At 36.6% G+C, this 21,075-nt stretch overlaps 1 protein-coding gene across 6 annotated transcripts in view; it reads left to right on the forward strand.

Annotated features, from left to right (window-relative positions):
• GABBR2 (gamma-aminobutyric acid type B receptor subunit 2) overlaps positions 1-21,075 on the forward strand; it is a 477,830-nt gene that overhangs the window by 97,100 nt on the left and 359,655 nt on the right. For all 6 annotated transcript variants that reach the window (XM_080580419.1, XM_080580424.1, XM_080580420.1 and 3 more), the window contains one exon: positions 11,545-11,682. In XM_080580419.1, the coding sequence (XP_080436545.1) occupies positions 11,545-11,682 (138 nt within the window). The remainder of the gene's footprint in view (positions 1-11,544; positions 11,683-21,075) is intronic.

The following is a 21,075-nucleotide window of genomic DNA, read 5'->3' on the forward strand; positions in this document are numbered from 1 at the left end:
GAGCCACTTTTAGTAGAGTTTAGACTAGTGAAAAAAGTCAACTAACATAGCCACAAATGCTAATCATGCATTTGCCTCAAGTGTAGCAGTGCCTAACAGAGCATTATGTGCCAAACTAATAGCAGCAATCTGTGAGGTGCCAAACGTAACCACAGTCTGAAGGTAATTGGACAAATGACAGGATTTGGTCATTTGGAACTACTTTGTGATGGGTGTCAATGAAATTTTCCATAGAGCTGGGTTTAAAAAAATCAGTAGGATCTACTAAATCAGTATTCAGACCAGAGGGAGTCTGGGATTTTATTATAAAGAATAGTACACATAGAGACAAAATAGTCTCTTTTGGGGTTTACAGCTCTTAGAGTTCATCCTGCATGGCAAGCAGGCCATGAGAACAAATCAGTTTGTTGTGGATGTGTCACAATCATATAACATATTTAACTAGCTAACCAAACTAGTTAACTAATGAGGAGACTTAGGCTGACCTTATAAAGCTGAGCTGGCCAAGCTTGCAGGTCTTAGCTTCTAGTATAGGTTGTTTACACTTTCCGGACTTGCACTAAATGTATTTGGTTGATTTGGGGACAAATGCAGGTTTAATCTATGTCCTCTGTGGGTATTTCACCTGCATACAGCCCAGCTATATTTCACTTCTGGTCCACATGTACTATTTTTAATGGAGCATAAGGTGGGAACCCCCAACAGTTGATACATCAAGGTGAGTAATGCTGTGCTCTTGGCAAGCTTAATTAAGATTCTCCTTAGGTACTCCAAAGGGGAAAAGTATTGGTAATTCTACTTGCAGAAATCACATATCATGCTGTAAAATGTGAGTGTTAGGGATTTATTTGGCAGTCTGCTAGCTTGTTTTGATCTTGCAGAGGAATAGCTCTTTGTTAACCAGGTTGCACAGAGGCAATATCTTGCTTGCATAGCTTTAAAGCCAGAGAAATTTGGTGTCCATTTGTGAATGCAACAGGATCTCAAGTAAGACAGGTCCACTGTTCCGTGTTTTTGAGGTAGTTCCTAATTTCTACTAATTAATTTCCTGGAGTATAAAACCAAACTAGGTCAAGGTGAGTCTCTGAGTAGGGAAATCTCAAAAACATTGCACAAGTTATTAAATAAAAGGCTAATAACACACCTGCAATAACCCTGTCCATAGTGCCCATAAAGTTGGAATTCTATATATCTCCCTGCCCTTCTAGGGTTGCTTGTTTGTTGCAGCCAAGTCCATGACACCTCAGGTTTGTGTTAATCTGCTGGTTCCCTTTGGAAAGTCTATTGCTATCTGCTTTCCTGCCCCATTCTGCACTCTGGAAGTATGTGTGGGCGGGGGGGAAATGGACAATACACCAATATAGCACAATGGTGGTATTTGTCACAGTAGTTTTGAACCAAGAGCACATTTAGTCTCTCTGATACTAGAGATCCATTTGCTGCAGGTTGTCCCTGTCTGACCATGGGTCTGGATACCATTTCTAACCCATTGTTTAAAAAGTCTATGACTTCTGTAAAATGGGGAGTTATTGTAGTCTGGTGCTATATTACCATTTAATCCAAATTAAGGCATATCATGAATTTCATTTGACTTTTATGGGCTAAATGAAGTGATAGCTTATCCAAATGATCATACATTATTCCTCCTTAAATAAATTAGCTTAGTAGAGTTTTATTCACTGTAGACAAAGTTCAGCTATTTTACATCACTAAGTGATTTTAATTAAAAAACATAGAAGTGATGAAGAATATCATACCAGATTTTCTTGACCTCTGGGCCAAGAAATACATTTTTGCCATTCTTAATTCATTAAGCCCTTTTTAAACTCTTACTTTGTCAGTTATATGGTTTTTCCTGCCCTATGTCTCTGTTTTCAAAATCCTTACTGGAGGAAAAAACCAAACAAACAATATGGCATCAGAAAAAGCCATGCTGGGAGTTATCTACTTTGTGCCATGTAACGCTCTTCATAAACAAGGTTCCCCTCTAAAGAAAAAGTTTGATATTATTTTTCAAAAATACCTGATGCTTTCTGGACTTTTATTGGAATTCAAATATAGAATGTCACAGATATTCTTGTGGTATTTGAAGAGATCTTCTCACATTTCCTAGGTAACCAACTTTCCGAAGCTCTAAGAACAATTCTGAAGGCCCTTGTAGTCATCTGTATCTCTTTTATCTCATCTTTGCACACTCAGAATAAAGTTTTATTTTAATTTCATGTCATAAAATTATCAAGAGGGAGGTTTTTGTATTTTTTTTTATTTTTTATTTTTTGATGAAATTGGAGCATCTTTCAGGAGGGAGTAGGTTGTGGGATAGGAAAAATACATATAACAAACTTCCCTCACAACTGATTCTTGCTGATTGCTGAGAGCCAAGAGATTTTGCAAAATATCATTGCACTTCAGCTGCAGTTTTGGTTGTAGCTTATTACTGAAGAGTGGGATGTCAGACATACTGTGATGTATGTTGTTGTTACTTCCAGTGTTTTGCATTAGTACATTTCCATTTTCTTCCATCTACAAGAGCTTCCTGATTGTTATTTATAAATTTGGACTTCCTCTTTCTATATTCTTTCATATTCTGTTTCTTTGTACTTGCTGCAAAGAGCATAGCTGCAATTAAAAGGAGTTTTGCCAGTACACATCAATTTTCAGTATACTAAAGAGATGAGTATCAACAGTTCAGAGGATGATGACCTTCCGTGCATTAAGTAATTTTTCCTCCAAAATAACCTGACAAAAATAATTCTCCTATTTAAATTGAGTATTAATACTTTTTTAAAAGGTATATATAAAGAACATGGATGTATCCAAATGTGCAATGTATAATATGTGTGAAGTCATCAAGGCATGATTTAATCCCTAGTAAATATCTTATTGAGTTTAGTGACATTCAGGTAGCACTTACAATGTTCACAGAACTATGCAGAAAGGAACATTACTTTGTTGGCAGTAGGCATAAGGAAAGAAAAATGTTGGTAAAATTAAACTTTAAGGCATTTTCAGAAAATTGATTTTACTAAACATAGAATGAAGTACTTCTGTATTGTTTTTATTTGTTGTCTTTGATTGTTCATGCTGAGTAGTATTTTTTACAGTGCTCATACATACATTAGCTGTGGAAAAAACCTCTATATATTTAAATGTTATCACACACACCTTTTTACTTCTGTGACCTTTTTTCTTGTATTCTAGGATGACACCAGTAATGGAATGAAAGGAAATCTAACCGAAATATTCCAACAGATTGTGACTAGATCTGGAATGGTCTATGAAAATATAGGTTATTTCTATAAGTGTAAAAATAAATTTCTGTAAGTGTATAAATTTCTATGTGTAAAAATAAATGACAGTGAATTATGGGGAAAGGAAAAGAAACAAGAAAGCATCAAGCAAGATGAGTACCAAATTGAACAGTTGATATTAGTGACTGTGTGTTGAGCTTGCCAAAATTATCTTCCTTAGCACTTCATTTTGTACTCGATCTACAACTGGCAAATCTACTACTGCATAAGTCTTTGTCTCAAAAATATGAGGCAACAAAACAGTAAGTAGCTTGCATCAATAAATTTAAGTGATAATGATCTTGGGGTTCAAGTGTTTGAAACAATTAGCACCTTTTGAGGTTACTTAAATGCCAAAACACAACTGATTTCCTAGGGGAATTTTAAAAGCCTCATGCTGCAAATAAAGAACTGAGACATTTTCGTCTTGATGAATAATTAAAATTAATTTTCTGTTTTGTTAGAAATCATTGTAATATTGAACTTCTTTGGTAAAAATTAGAAAAGCTGGAGAAAATTGAGCCACAATATTCTCAACAACAGGATATGTTATTTGTTTTTTAACAGGATATGTTATTTGTTTTTTAAACATCCCTCTATATCTTGTTTTTTCCTACACTGTTCCTCCAGGCTTACATGCTTTTCCATAATTCCACTAATTTCCATAAAACATAGGAACAGCAGTATAGATTACATAGGAAGGAAGAAGAAGCAAAAATGAGCAAGATATTTGTCTATATATCTATATGTTTATATCTATATACCGAACTATACCAAAATATCTGATAAGTGCTTTAGCACTGGTATGTCAGAAAACAAGACAATACTAAGAATTAGGTTTGCTTTTTATGTATTCACGCTATATATATGTGAAAACAGATGTCTACATGCTGCTACACATCTGTAAAACTGTGTTTTGTAAAATTATTTAATTGATGCAGAAGTGAATGAGTTAAATAGAATGGACTGTATGTTATCTATGATCAAATAAAGTGTGGATTTTATAAAAACCCTTCTGTCCCAGGAATATTTGAATCAACACCAATTTGATTCTTGTTAGATGATGGGCCCAGCTGCAGAATAATCCAGGAGAACTCAATAAGTTATACTGAGGGATCTGACTAATTGTGCATATTGCACAATAGGATCTCTCTAAGGCTTTGGCCCAAGTGTTAGCTTGCCATTAGCAATTCAGAATGAGATGTTAATGAGAGATTCAGGATGAGAAGTCCTGGCCAGTGTTACCTGAATTACAAATTTTGTCATGGCACAGCCTTAGAACAACTGCATTTGATCAGTGTTACAGCCAGAGAAAAGAATACAGTGGGCCCTGTGTAAAATTATACATGGAGAGGAGAAGCAGAGTGAAGGTTGAAACTGAATTCCTTGGGTTCAGTGAACCATTTTTGTTTACTAACGCTGCTTGAGCAGCTGAAGAAGGAACTGTCATCGGCTGTTTCTCCTTACTGTTGTTGTTGATGACGTTGCCTTAAGAGCATGAAGGGGTCCTACAAGATGAACAAGGTGAAGGAGTGATAGATATCCTGCAATCTGTTGACTGTTTCTGTCTGCCCAGCATTTTTCACCTGTTCTTAAATAAGCTCTTACAACCAACGTCACTCATTGGCTCAGCTTTGGCTGGCTGTGGATTCCTTTTGGAGCTGGCTGCATCTGCCCTTGTGCAACCTGGAGCAGCTCCTGGTCTCTTCTCACAGAGGGTACTCGTGGAGCCCCCTGCTACTAAAACTCTGTCATGTAAACCCAATACACAGTCACTTTATTGAAAGGACATGATCTTCATATCATGCAAAATGTTTCTTGAACATCTTCTGAACTGCTGTCTGTGCAACAGTTACAGATCAAGGGGAGGCTTCAACTTTCTTTGAGGAGAGACTTCAACTTCCAAGCTGAACACAAATTTTGTGTGAAAAGAGGAAGCCAACTTGATCTCTGCTCTTACTGCGTGCTTAACCATGGTGGAAACTTAGGCAGAGTCAGCTTTGGTTACACAGGATTTTTACACTTCAACTCCATTTTATATGGGAGTACTTAAATTGGGTTCATCCAGTGTAAATGTTATATACTAGAGGAACTACTAAAAAGAGAGAAAATATAAGCCATATTAAAAATAATAATAATAAAAAAAAGATAAACAGGGAAAAAAGAGAAAATGCATATACTCCTTGTATAAGGACAGATGGGAAGTTTTTGTCTTGCTGGATGGACTCAGCTCTCAAATAGAAGTGAACTAAGAAAAAGGAAATAATATTGAGCAAGAAGCCAAACCATCACAAGGTGTTTAGACGGTCCCTAGAAAAATTGGCAACAGAAGAGTTAGTTGTCACCATTGCTGTGAAATCAGTGATTTACGAAGAGACAGGCAGTACCAGAGGTGGAATACAAGATGTGAAATGGGATGCTAAACACCAGTAGCTTAGTGGTGACACTGAAAATTAGTCCCTGTATAGCAGGCAGGGTCAGATAAAGAAGGTGCTAGGGAAAGTCCCAAAGTGTGGCTAACAAAAAGGTGTCAAGCTGAGAGGGTTAATTCAGTGGGAAATATTTCATTGAATTAAGTCCTCCTCTGCTGTAGCCACTTCTTCTATACCAAAATGAAATCTAACTGCTAGTAGTTAAAATTAAAAGGTGATAGAGAAATCATATATAGAAAAGCCTGCAGTTTGGGATGAATTGGCTACAGTTTTGAGGTAGAGAAGTCTGGTGTAGTTGGGGGGTGGTATTTTTGTTTCAAATACAGAACACGTGAATGGCTATTAGACCACTGAATGGCGATCAGTCCAAGAAGTGGTATTGGTATTCTCCATTGTACTGGAAAAGATGATCAGCAGAGCATGTAAGGACAGGGCAAGCATTTAATTGTACATTCCCAGAATAATGTACTAGCCACCAATGGTTTGTGATTCAAGAGTTTTCTAAGAAAATCATTGACTCTATATAAGAAGTTTTTTACTTTTTTTTTTTTTAACCTGTGAACTAATCCAATTTCTTTTCATGTATTTGTGAACTTCAAATATTCATAACACCTGATGGCAAGATGTTTCACTCCTACTTATCATGGCATGAAGAAATTTAGAATAAATAAAAGGAAGCTGTTTTTCCTTTGGTGGTTAATTACATTGTCACAGGATGTTGTTGATATCAAAGTGGTGGTTTCAAGAGCCATTGAACAAATTTATGGAAGGAAAATCCAGCTAGAGTGATTAAATGCAAAAACAGAACTTCTGACTCTGAAAGTTCCAAAGTTGTAGATACCTGAAAACCATGAGGATACCTTAGGAAAAGTATGCCCTGTCCATAAGTCCAGGCACAGAATGTTAGTCTGATTGATCTTTGGTATAGCTCAGATCAGTTTCCATATGTTCTTCACTGAATTGTCAGTATTGCTTAATGACCTTAAAATTGAAAGAAAACCAAATGAAAACCATTTTGTTGTTCTCATTCCTTAGCTCCTTCCACACTGATAGTCTAATGTAGAGTTAGTTTCTGAGCAAGACTTTGTGAAGTGTAGGAAAACTGCTTTGTAACTCTGTTCTCTCTGTTCAAGGAGGTCTTATCAGGTATTTATGAGCATTTCCTTCTTTCTCTGATGATATTAGCACAAAGTGCTGCTGAAAGCTCTCATATTGCTTGAAAAAGTTTGATATTTCAATACGCAGATGACAGCTGTGGGTTATTCCTTCTCACCATAATGGATATCTAACCTAAGTGTTCAGCATCTCAGTAGATACCAAAACAGTTCCTTGGGTTTCATTTTGCTCAGACAACTAGAGTTGTGCCAGAATGTAGCTAACTGAGAAACAGCTGGGCATAGCTATCCACTAGCTAGAAATCTAAATATAATTATGCATCTGAACAGTGCATCAATTCATAACAGTTCTCATTGCTATTTGTAAAACTGCAGGTTTAACTAGATCCATCAAATTACAGGTACCAGCTCTCTTGCTAGTCCTGTAATTACTCAGACCTGTCAATGCCATAGGAGTCAGCAAACTTCAGGTATCAATTCCACGCAAATTCTCATTCTCTGCATTGAGGATTAACTCTGTGTCACTCCTGTGGCCCTGGGGGTTTGAGAGTACATCCAGGCATCTCACTATCTGCCAGACAGCCCTCCTGACAGCCAGCAACCCTCAGAGGTTGGTTCAGCTTCTTCTGATTTCAGTGTTGTGCTCTTCATAAGGCCCTGTGCAGCGGAGAGGAAGGATGACCTGCTACAGTTTGGGTAAACTAGAAGGTCTCACTTGTGTTTTCAGCTGCTGTGCTGTCCTCTCCAGAGAGGTTTCTTATCCGTGTGCATCTGTTACCCTTCAGGCAGTACTTTCTCCCTGTTTGTCCTGATTCCTTTCTTGATAGATGATGATAGTCTTTATTTGCCAGCCTCTCCTTCAAAGAGGGTTCAGAAAGGTCAGCACTTCAATCCCTAAACTCATTCAACTCCTCTCCTATGCAGCAGTTCATCTGGCTATTTTTCATAATTAAAATAAGTAGTCCTGCTTCCTTTGAAATGGAAACTATGACTTTGAGAGGCATCATCTGTGATATTAATAAGTCTTTGTCTCAATGAGAAGTAGAACTCCTCACACATTTCTGCTTGGTGAATTCCTGGTGTGACTTGTCCATACGATCTCTACCAAGCCAGTGTGTTAAGAGATGCATTTAATGTAATTATCCATTAAAAGGTTTGTTTGCTATTTGTACATGGATTATTACTGACTCCTGACTGAGGCTAAGCACAACAATCGATATGTTTGGGATGAGTAGCTCTCAGCCCCTTCCTCCAAAGAAAATTGTATCATGCACTAAATCACATGTATTTGAAGTTATAATTATGGTACTAGATTTCTCTGACAAAATGCATTGCAGGAATCCTCAGTGTCTCAACATGCAGTCAAGATCAACCACACGGCATATCTGTCTCTTTTTATATGTGAGTCAAAAGTGAGCTGGCTGCAGTTCAGCTCAGCAAAATAGAGATGTTAATGACAGTTTAAGTAAAAGAGCAAAACTATCTAGCAAAAGCCACGTTGGCTTCTTTGAGTAGTATTTTTAATTGTTTAATTGTTTGACTTTTTATGAGGGATTCTTTCCCCTTCATTGCTGTTAGTCATGCTCCAATTAATAACCAAGTCAGTTTCTTGTCATCTACATGTGGCCTACTCTGTAGCCTCTGCTTTTTTCTAAGGATTTTAGTTCTTATGCAAGCTTTTGTTGTATTGTAATTAGATTGCTGTGTAGCATTGCTCATGGACTTATTTACCGTCACTTGGTGAGAACAACTCAAGAACTCATTTCGTTATAGGGTGGGTACTTCTGTGGTGCTTGATCTTTTTGTCCTTCAACAACCTTGCCCACATTTAGGGATATATTAGGGTTTGGCAATAGATGATGATGAGCGGCAATAGGGTCTTCTAGGATCTCTGAAAAAGTGATGTTATAAAAGGGCTTTAGGAACTCACTAAGATGAATTTCCCATACTAAAGGCAGGAAGAAACCTTTTGTAACTGCTTGTCTCTCTGGCTCAGTAGATCTGTTATCTTTATCTGAATGCTTATTTTTTAATGCTTGTGACGGACTGCTCTGTTGCTTGCAGGAAAGAATGTTATATACAGTATATGTTGTGAAATGTGACCTTAAACAAACGTGAAAGTCTGCTTTCTTCCATCTCTATCGTTTTTCCTTTTGTTTCTGTCTAGCTTTCTGTCCATCCACATATTAAATCCTTTTTCTTCATTTCTGGGAAATATTTTGGGCCATTTTGACAGTTTTGTTCAAGGAGCAGACTGACTCTTCTAATTAATTGTGGTGGCTTAAAAGACAACACGGTAGGCTTGTAACTGAATCTCATTCAATAAAACCCCACACATACTTTGGACTGATCAGTAATATATCTCTGCAGTGCAAACCTTTACACTTTAGGAGAGACAAATAAAGCTTTCAGCATGTCTTCCAAAGAGAAATGATGAGTGAATGGAAGAGTGTTGTTTTCATGAAAGTGTCTTTATAAACATGCAGAGATTAAATAAATAAGAAAGAGGAACCTTGATTATAATAGCAATTCTGAACTTCCTGGAAAATTTACCCACTGTGATCCTTACAACTGCATATAGTGACTTTACTACAGTGAGAAAAAAAATTGTAGGCAAATAGTTCTTAAACGATGTATAAAAGTTTTGTAATGTGAAGGTAAATTTTAGTATGAAGTATACTTCAAATAACAGATTGTACATCTTTATCATTTAAAACACAGAATTTTATTTCTCCATAACTTCTTATATGTATACCCACTTCATTGGCTACAGCTTCCAACTGCTATTTTACTATCAACATCCTTCTTATTTCATATATGTATTCTTTTTAAACCGTTATTCAGTGAAACACTGAAAACATATGACATAATGAAAAAAAATATGATTATATTCTCTGGTTTTAAGTTGGTATGAAAATCAAGTCAATAATCTCTTTTGCTGCAGGTTGAAGTGGTGGGGTGGATGAGGGCAAAGACATGGCTGAATGTCACTTAAGTTCTGTTTCTATATATTATATTTAAATGTCTAGAGTCCTTGGTTGCTTATAGAAGTAAAGAAATAGTAGAATATTTAGCTGCACTTGGAATAAAAACCTGATCTTTAAGTAGGGGGTGGAGGAGTAAGGATGGAGGACTCTGCCTGATCACAGTCTTGATTCCTACACATTATGATCTTGCCAACGATCCATCAAACTGACAAGGGAGCCTCTGCCATACTGATTTTTTTTTTCTTGTAATAAGAAAGAAAAAGTTGTTCTATATTATGCAATTTTAAACTCTTCAACAATAATCTGTATCCTTCTGAATAAGTAAGAGGAATAATTCTATTCTTGCAAGTAGCATGCAAATAGAATATTTTTTTTTAGCATATTAATTCTGTAAGAAGATTAATATAAGCTTGAAAACTTCTTAGGCAAAATCTTTATTCTTTCAACAGAACGCAAAACAATTACTACTTGGACGCTGATAGTAAATGAACTGTTTTATTGAATAGTTACAATGAAACAGGAGGTTGGTGTACAATAGTTCATGTAAAGATTATGAGGAAGAATTTGTAGAGGAGGGAAAAAAGGGCAGAGGATATTGTTTCAAAATGGGAGATAAAGAAGTGGCTGCTACTGGAGAAGTGGTAGCTACCATTAGAGCCTTTTGGCAGGCTGACTTCCAGTACAGTTTGGAATCAAATTCTGAACTTCAGGTGCATGTTTTATTAACACTGTGCTGCAAGCTCAGGAATTAAGATGGGACTACATAAATTATTATGAATGATCAATACTACTCCAGACAATGACTGATGTTCAAATATTTTGCAATACTGACTATTACTTTTTATTTCTATTGTCAGTCCTGGTCACAATTTATGGTATAGATCTTTAAAATTGAAAAAAATAAATTGTGTAATTATTAATGCAATTGGATAATTACCAAACTAATTATCAGAAAATCCCAGAACAAGTCATGTTGAATGGGTCCTCAGAAGGTCATTTAGTCCAGTCTTCTGTTCAAAGCAGGGCAAGCTATTAGAGCAGACAAATTAATTCCTAGTATATTCTAGGAATACTCCTAGAATATTCTTTTGATATTTTTTGGAAGCTTTGTGTTGTCCTTCTAAATGACAGGCTCTCTAGTATATATATGTATATATACACACACACACACATATGCACGTGTATATATATATATTTTGCACAGAGTGCTGAGCATGGACTTTAAGGAGAAGTTTCTTAGGAGCCTTTTTAGAGACAGAACTTGCTTTACAAAGAGACACAATGGGTAATGTCAAACTTTCCTTCAGCTATGAAAGTTCTGCTGACATCTAGTGTTACATTCCAAATTTTGCTTTGGGAAATGGTAACTCTGAATGCAGAGTAAGTTTTCAGTCAGTCATATTTTGTTGATTTTTTTTTTTTTATTCTTTGTCAAAAGATAGTATCAAAATTCAGATATCCCAGCTGTGCTTTGGAAGGAAGACATAAGGGGTTTTAATGGTGTAAGGAGGGAGTTTCCTGTTTTACTGTAGCGTGTTAGGGGTCCAAGGCAGAGTGCTCGAGTTATTCATGTCTGGGCCGTAAGATATTATATGTTGTACAATTTATACAGTGCAACCCCTCAAATTTCTCCCTATCCAGTTGTTTATTTCTTAGTTCATTAAATTATTTGTGATGGTGAATATTTTCTCTTTCTCTTTTTTTTTTTTCTTTTCGCCAGTGTGACAATGCAAAAGGACTCAAAGCCTTCTATGATGCAATAAAATATGGACCTAATCATCTGATGGTTTTTGGTGGCGTATGTGCAACAGTTACTTCTATCATTGCTGAATCTCTAAAGGGATGGAATTTGGTTCAGGTAAGACATGAATTATATTCAAATGCTGAATATTTTGTACATATATCTTTTTAAATTTAGAACCTTAGCGTTTGATGCTTTTTAAGCTTAACATTTTGTGTAATTAGTATACCACCATTCTGAAGGTCAGTGCAGTTACATGTAAATAAGGACAGTCTCTTTTATATGGTACTAGATTCCAAGGCATGGCATTGTGCTCAAAATATGTGAGCGTAGGACAACAGTTGTGCATCTCAGTAGATTAATTAAATAAAATTAATTTGATGTATCTCAAAAAGCAACCTAAAAGTTCAGTATGCTAGGTGAGCAAATCTCAGCCCTAAACAAGGTAGAGGAAACAACTTGTCAGTCCTTAAACTATGGTACACTGGGGTCTTTACTCAGTCTCTACTCAATCATAATGCAATAATTCCTATTGACTTTAAAAGTGTTAGGAGTACATAAACTGTAAGTAGTAACTGTGCAAGAGTTTCAGTATTTGACTCACAGAGCACATTTATTCCCAGCTGTTCTTTCTGACTTTCTTAAAGGTCAAGTTTGTGGAAAGGTTTCTTCTGCTGAGGAATCAGAATTTATTAATATTAATCTTTAAAATGCGGATGATAGCAGTATGATTTTCTTCATTTCTTCAGTCATCTGCCCAGTAACGATCTTGAGACTGATGGCTGTTCAGGCAATGCAGGCAGCAGGTTTTGTTTTTCAGCTGTGGAAAAATCTCGGCGTCCTACTCAATATTTGTATTGCCCGAAGATATAATTTCTATCTTGCTTTATTAATATATATGTGTATATAGTATAGCAGAGTGATAAAATAATAATATATAGTAATCACCTGAGGTTTCACTTACAAACAGATCCCTCTTTTCCACCTGGAATACTCACTGAGCAGAGTGCAGAATGAACAAATGAAGCATAATTAAGTTTGTGAAGAAGATGATGATCAGAGTACAAATGGGAAATTCTTAGGAGGATAATTAAAGTAGCTTGTTAACTGTGTTTGCAGTGCTTGTCATATCAGACTTTTTTTATGCTTCAGGATTTTTTTTTTCCTGATGTGAAAAACATCAGTTCTACTATGGAAACAAAATAATAGAATATCTCTGGGGAGAGCTGGGAAAGGAAGGGAAAGCTTGAAACTATTATTTACTACTCTTTTAGAAATGGCCTAGTACATGGGCTATAATGAAATGTGTGGCTGGAGCCCTGTTATTTTGGAATTTGTCACATGGAACTTCCAGATGATGTAGCTTGTTTTAAGGAATGGGATTTCATTGTGCTAAATCCTTTTATTTTATGCTCACGTCCTGCCTGCTAGAGTCTGAAAATCTTTTTTCTTTTTTTTTTTTAATGCAGTTGCTCAGTCAATAAGTGAACACAATTAGAAAGCTTCTAGTTGCTTTTAAATGGCTGAGTTTGTCAATATATGTGTTAACTTATATAACGATATGAAGCATTGCTACCAGACAGATTCTATTTCTCTGTATTTAACAACTACAACTGTGACAAAATCCTAAACGTTATTAATGATACCAGTATATCAAGGGATTCTCTGTTGCTTGGGCTCAGTGTCCTGCAGGCACTAGATCAGTCCTCACATGGCATAATTCCACTTTGTGGCAGGTTTTTATATATTGATTGAATGACGAAAGAACACAAATGATAGTGTGGCTGGGGAGTGTGGTGAAGCTTAGTGGATGGTACGGCAAGAATGGAAACAGTTTGTGGAAGTGTTGTGTCATACAGAAACAGCAATATTTGTATCTGCAAATCAGCAAAAATATCATGTATAAGATCATGTATAACGGAGTATAAATCCTTCCACTCCTCAGGATCCTCTGTCTTGAACATCTTTGATTAAATATGTAACTTGAATAGATGGAATAGACAGAAATCTGTAGTTCTCGGTAGTGGAGAAATAATGTTCAGCCTGAAAAAATACAGGACTGTCCTCTCTCCCTTAAAGCTTGAAAATTCACCTCAGAGAATCAGAGCAAACTCCCATAACTAGTTATGTAAATTTGTGATCATGCTAAAGTCATTTTGTGTTGCAATCTAGAAGAAGGAAAACAGTGTATATAGACAAAACCTAAGGTGACATCGTACTGCTGAGTAGAGGATTTGCATTTGGATGTCTGACTCCATTGTTTTTCTCCGGTGCAGGCGGTCATGAACACAAAGCTCTTAACCCTAGCAGAAACATTTGATTTGATCTGATTTATGCAGGTGTCCTGTGACTGTGCAAAGTGATGACTGTCTTCCCTGCAAGAGAAATGCAGGATACTGAGAGTACTGGGGAGAATAGGGAAGAAAAGAAGGACAACAGAATGTTTACCTTAGCAAATCTGATACAAGGCTGAATGCCTGGAAAACTTCTAGAAGCCTTTTAGCCCTGAATTCCAAGTTTCTGTCTAACTGTTTTTCTTCCACTTGGGAGACTTTTTTTTTTCTTTTTCTTTTTCTTCTTTTTTTTTTTTTTCTTCATTTCTGCCTCTTCTTCCCTGTTGTCTCCAGTAAAAAGTCTCCAAAAACAAGAAATCAAATAAAAGGCAAAAAGTACAAATGTGCTGGAAATTATTACATTGCCTTTGTCACTCAAACAATGCTATAATAGTGATGAGAGGAAGGAAAGGGAGATAATTTTCTGCAAGAGAGCTGTGGTCTCTACACTCCTTACTGTGTTCTGTTGATAAAGACAGTGTCTTTACTTCACTGTGTGAAGTACAGTGACTTTTGCTTCACTGATAAATTGAGTTCACTGGTGTCCTGCAACAGTGTGAAATAGGGGAGACTATCAGAGCTTAAGAGTCTCAGTCTGAAGGTGCCTTGTTCTGTCTTGTTTTCATACTGTGTCTAAACAGAAGGTACTTTTCTTCTCCCATCTTGACAAATTTTGGTTTACTTATGATCAGCAACAGAATGGGAGATTTTGTTCTCAACCAGCTGCCTTCAGCTGCTGGCTGATTCAATTATCTCTTACTGTAACAAAAGTAATGATTTTTTAATGGTGCTCTTTGTATTTGTGGAAAAAGCAAGTTGTTTTAGACAGCGAATACTTATTTCATCCTTAATGACTTTCACTGAGGTATGCTAGGTGTCACAACCTGTTTCTGAACACACATTCTTAGAAGGAGAGGCACATATACCCATTCCTTAGCTTCTCAAACCTGGAAAATTGAGAGCTTCCCTGTGAGCCATTCCTGTATGCCAGCAGTCATTACTTTGCCGAGTGACAGCCTGAACACAGGCTGGGAACTGCTGCTTGTGGCTTTGATCTCCCATCTGTGGCATGCAATCGGTTTGAATCTTTGGCATTTTGCTTATAAAGTGCTAATAGTATTCTCTGTATCTGGCAATGGGTCATAAAGGTACAGAGGTGTAACATGGGGCATTTTCTTTGCTGTCAGGGAAATACTTAAGTATCAAATTCTTCAGGATTCATCTTGTCTCCGTTCCCTTTCAATGAGCATTTGAGGCAGTGTGAAGTATTTTAAGCAGTGTGAAGAAGAATTATTGGCAGTATCTGCACTATACTGAAAATGACCAGTTATGTATCTTATACACCAATACATTCCTGATAGAATCCAGGTTGTCCAAAGTGGAGGAGATTGTTCATAATTCAGTCTTTCTCTTCTGTTTCAGGCTATTCATCAACTGTTTATCCTTCCATGTGAATTTCTTATACTGTCAAAAGTGCCTGATTTGTTTAGACTGTTGTTTCACCTATTTTCCATTGTCATCTGTCACTTTTTATTTCCCAATTGCCATCTTAACATAAGCATTTAAATGGGATGAGGGTTTTGACCAAACTGGTCATCTCTCACAATTTGTTGAACTACTTCTCCATTTTGGGGATTTTTCTTTCCTTTATTGTGATGTTTACTTTCTCTTACAGTCTGCTTCATTTATATTTTCTGTCAACTCTGGAATAAGCCTCTTCCAGAATCAGTATAAATATTACTTCTTCCTTGAAATATCCTCCCTCCACATATTTAATGTAATCTAGTCATAACTGCTGGCTTCTAGACAGGTAACTGCTACAGGTCCAGTGATTAGATCATAATGACATTCACAACACAGAAACCTTGTTTTGGATTCAGAGTCTCATGTTGGAACATTTTCTGAGAAAACTGTAGGTACTCTAATCATGATGTATTACTCACTTTGTGGGCTGGACTTCTGGAAAAAAAAAAAAAAAAGAAGTCTCCTGTATTAACATGGGGCAGCTTCACATGTTAGAAAGGAAAACTCCTTTACTTCTCTAGCTTGATGTCATGGAGTATTAAAGAGCCTACCCTGAGATTTGTTATATTATCACAGAAGTCCATAGGCATTCAAGATCCAATATCTGAATTGCCAGAAAGACTGCTGATATTAAAGAAAATCACTGATGCTTCTAGCCTTTGGTTTCCTTCTGAAACAAGGCTGATGTGATTTCATTGTCAGTTCCTCCTGATAATTTCTGACCACTGTCCAACTGAAACCAGATTTTAACAAAGAACTTCCTAAAGATTATTAACCTCTACACATTTGTGCATAAAGGAACTGCTGGGGAGAGGGATCCAAACGAAAGTGAGGCTGTGACAAGAGCATGGAGGTAACTGGGAGCCTGCCATGGTATGTGCTGCTTCTTGTTCAGCTGCTGATTATGTGAATGTGACTGATTGCATTGAGAAATTAAATAGCAGTGGAAAAAAAAAGGTGGATAAAATGTGGATGAGGGGTAAAGCACAGAGGATTATGAAGCAGGATTTAAGGTGTTTTTGTGTGTAAAAGTGTAGGACACACTATACAAAAACAAACTTTATTTGTTGGCTCTGTTACTCATTAAAACACATGTTAATATAGCTTATAACCAGTGTTTTTTAACACCTCCATAACACAAATCATCACAGAGGCTTCTATACTGCCCACTGAATCATATTTCTTCTTGTTAATGTCTGGATTTTCTAAATCCTCATGCTTGTTACTTGGAGCTCTGGCACAGGCACATAAATATTTTGAAAAAAAAATTATCACGTTCCTTGTCACGTTTGTTCCAGCACAGTAAGTTTGTGCTACTTTTGCCTTCACTGCACAATTTCCATGTATTATTACTCTGAGCAATGAAAAGGGCATTTAAACTAGTCTTTGGCTAAGAAGATTAGCTACTTCTATCTATGAGATGCAGGCGGTCCCATTTGAACAGGCCAGTCTCCCATTGGAGTATGACCTAGCACTCCACAAAACTAGAATCTTTGGCTTCTCAGCCCTCAATTCACAATCATCAGCTTTTTTTTTTTTTTTTCTTTGCTTTCCTGTTTTATATCCTGGGATTGGAGGGATTTTGTAGACTTTCTGTGCTGGTGTTGTAATTTTAACAGGCAAAGTGTGCTAGGGAAAACGCCTCTTGAGGACTTATTATGTAAGGTGCAAACCTGATGACATTCTGGTCCTGCTTTCGGGAGTTAGTTGTGTACATAAGGAAGTTTTGCTTTCTTCATCATAGGAATGCCTGGGAGCTCCTGAACAGGAAGAAAACACAGCAGGACTGACCTTCAGGTAGAATTTCATGTGAAGATTCTCCTCATTTGAGAGAGGCTCTGTTGAATTTGGAGGGAGAGAGACCTTTTAGTTCTACAAATCCTCGCCTTGATACAAGCTGCCAGCAGGAGCTTTGCTGTTATTGACACAGCCCTCCTGAAGCTGTGTGTGTGGTTGCTGCTGGGGAAGAAAATGCATGGGGAGTTAGATCAGCAGTATCATGCCTCCTAATTAGACTGTGTCTCCGTGGGTAGCACAGATGTGTACATGTGCAAGGTGGGATGGATTAAGGCTTGGGAAGTTAGTTGTATATTCATCCTTAAACACAGAGAAATGAATGTTGCCATACACCTGTGGGGACAAGCCCAGAGCAGAAGAATTAACTTAGTAGTGGAAGTTCTTTCTTTCCGATGCTGATTCCTGGTGCATTATTTCAGTTGTACCTCAGTGGAAACATTAGTCACTGTTAATCACAGAAATTTGGTCTACAAAGTTTAAATTGAAAATTTCAGAAAATTTCCAGACTGAGGTATGGTAAAAAGTGCATCTTCTATAGCAGATGCACTACAAGATGTAGCGGGACCATCCTTCCCCTTCTTTCTGTCTTCTGCTTAAATGTATGAGACTGATTTACAGTGAGATGAGTTGGCTTAATCTGGCTTTCTCTCAGTTTGAAATTGGCTTCTGTCCACTATTCACTTAATTTAAATATGATTAGCTGTTCTTTTTCATCTCGTTTGTCTTGTATTCCTACTGTTGGAGAAAACAGCAAATGACAGTGTACACTGTTTTTGCGTTTGATGTAAAGTCAGCAAGTTCAGTTAGTTACATAAAATGTGAATGAAAGTATTTAAAGTTCTAGAGTTAGGTCAAAGCTATCAAACTGATAACATACTGATATCAAAGCTATCATACTGAACCTCTATCTATATTCTAACTCTGATCTGCATGTTCTGAGGGGAAAAATATCCTTTTATTCCTTTTTTTCTTCTTAGCTGTTTTTCCGTATCTATTCATTCACTTGTTCAGTGTTGGATCAGTAATGGAGAGTGAATAAGTAATGGTCTAAAGAGCAAACAGAAAAAATTAAAACTTGTTATGAAGCATATTGTTGAATAAATACCTCTTCCTTTTTAATTTTTATTTCACTGAAATCCTGTTAGAAGATAGAAATATAGGATTTAAATTTTGAGCTAGTCACATATTACATTTTCATTCAGTATAGAAAATTTGCCTGTTTTCCTATTCCCGGGTCTGAATGAAAAAGGTGTCAGCAAAGTACACCTGCTGAGAATTTTGTTTCTGGAACAACAAAAACAATGCCATTGCCTTTTGCTTTATATGAAGATGTTTATTGATTTATTCACATTCAGCTTATATGGTGAAGCCTGAATCACGTGTAAGTTCTAAATAACGTAAAATACGTGTGGTCCATTGAGCATGGATCTCATATTACTATTTTATTTATTTTATTTTGCTCAATTCTGAATTTAATTGGGACAAAATAGAAAAAAATGAGGAAAAGAATTGTCTGTCTTAAATACTGCTTTAACAAAAATTTCAGGACAGCTCTACTGTTATTCACACGTTCCACAGCAAATGCTTAGAAAAAACTGTGGTACAATGAAGTTGAGAAAATTTTGGAGATTCAGAAATGAGAGATGATAATATTTGCCTTTTTCCAAGATTCCCTGCCTAAGGGCAGCAGATTCTGAAGTCATTGACAGTTACAAGACATCAGCTGAAATGCCTAACCCTTTGACAACCTGTGCTTAGAATTGCCGCAGCAGCAAAATACTTGTTATGTGTTTCTGCACAGATCTGGAAATGCTTCATCTGCATTGCAGGTTGGCCACAAAATCACTTCTGCCAGCTGCTAGCAGCAGGGGAATATTTACCTCTCCTAGTTCAAACACTTTCAGAGTTCTTTTCTATTATGTTCTTTATAATAGAGCTAATTAGAAAATTTCTGAAAAATCAGAGGAAGCAACATGAGACCAAAGCAGGGTGATCTGGGAGTGCCTGGGTCTCTGGCTCATGGCTGCTCTCATGAGAGAGCCTCTCTGGTTCCAGGATGCCCATTGATGGTACTGGAAAAGCAGGGGTATAACTTTGCTACGAAGTATCCTCTGCGTTTGGGAAAACACATTTAATTTTGAACACATCAGATACTCCTTCTCCTCCATATATTCCTTCCTTCAATCTACATGGTCTCTTGAATAAAAAGAAAGGGGAAAAACAAACAAACAAAAAACATAACATATGAACATTGATGTTTTTCCAAACATAAGATCTTGTTTTAATGCTAGCTCAATTAATTGGTGAGGTAAAGTGTTTACAGCATCCGGTTTAATATATTATCAGAGTAAACAATGTCTGTTTGGATTTTTTTACCTGTTTAATTTTTATCGAAGTCTTGTGTCTTATTGCTTATCTTTGTTTTGGTTTTGTTTCTTTCTATTGGGTAGTTTCTGTAAAAGACCATTGAAGTCTTTTCTTGTGCGGTTTCCACAGCCCCTCACCTAGTGTGGACCTGCCAAATAGAATCTTGCTCAGTTACCAAAATGTTTCAGTATTGCCCCTTGCAGCCATTGCTGCAGCTTCTTTCACTGCTACAAGAGGTATTCTGTCACGTCCCCCTAGGCTGGTTTATTACCGCTAGCCGCTGCTTTTTCTGGAGGTGCTTCTGCGGAGATGTTTGGCTTTGATCATATCACTTCCTTCTCTCCTGCTCCCTGTCCTGATATGATAGACAGACGTAAGGTTTTCTTTGTTGGAAAATCAGCTTGTGTTTTGGCATCTTTGCTATGCCAGATGAGGCAGGCTGTGATATATGCTGATTTGTTTTCCAGGTCTGAGATATTTATTTTTTTCATTGTGCTTTTTCTAGTACCTTATATCTGTCTTATATCTGTTTTCTATATGGCCCAAGATACTGGACAGTAGTGCTACTAAATTTCTATCTAACCCATAGATGGTCAGTGTGTCTCCTCTTGACTATCTCTGGGAAAGGACGCATGATTTGTGGAGATATACCTGTGTGACACTAAAATCCCATTAACGATAATCTTGGATTCTGCTTGGATTCTGTTCTCAGTTCTGTCAACCCTGTTGCATTTTGATTCTTTAATCCTATTGCTATTTTTTTTTTTTTACTTTGTGACCCACAGACGTGGCTTCAAGTCTCCTATTGTTGAGTGGGAGCAATATTATAGTTTCTCAGCAATTGCACTACTGCATTTTGAGATCACCTTTGCATTTTTCTCTGTGTCTGTCTTCACACAAATCTTGTTTTTATGTCTGTTATTTGAAAGTTAGTTTAGGGAAATCAGATGCTAATTGGTTGTCCATCTGCATATGATTCTTCTGCTTTGCAGTTTATAATGATCAAAAACTACCTTTCTTCCCTAAAAATACAATAATTTTGTCACTTTTTAGTTGTGTCTTGGCCATCAATATTAATTTACTCCAAAATCTTAAGATTGTACTATTTATTTCTGTAATTATTGCAACATTTAAAATCCAAAAATTTAGTTTCCATCTTCTTTCACCACTGATCCCCCAAATATGGCCCATACCTAGAATTTCTGTAAAGCTGGAACTGGTAATTTTGGTACAAGGTATGCTGGAGTAACTGCTTTATTTATTTATTTATTTATTTTTCTGAAAGGTAGCTTGGGTATGTTCTATAAGACTAGCTTGTTGACTTGTTTCTTAGTAGCTACGTTGGAAAACCCTGGGACTGCTTTCTGTCCAGTTCCTTTCACCAACTAACTCAAGGCATGGTATGAAAAAATTTATTGCTTCATACTATTACTTCCAAAATCTTAAATACATTTCTTTGTTTCATTCTCTTTTACTTCTATATTTTATT

The sequence above is a fragment of the Anser brachyrhynchus genome (assembly GCF_964034855.1).
Source record: "Anser brachyrhynchus genome assembly, chromosome: 2".
NCBI classification, from domain to species: Eukaryota; Metazoa; Chordata; class Aves; order Anseriformes; family Anatidae; genus Anser; species Anser brachyrhynchus.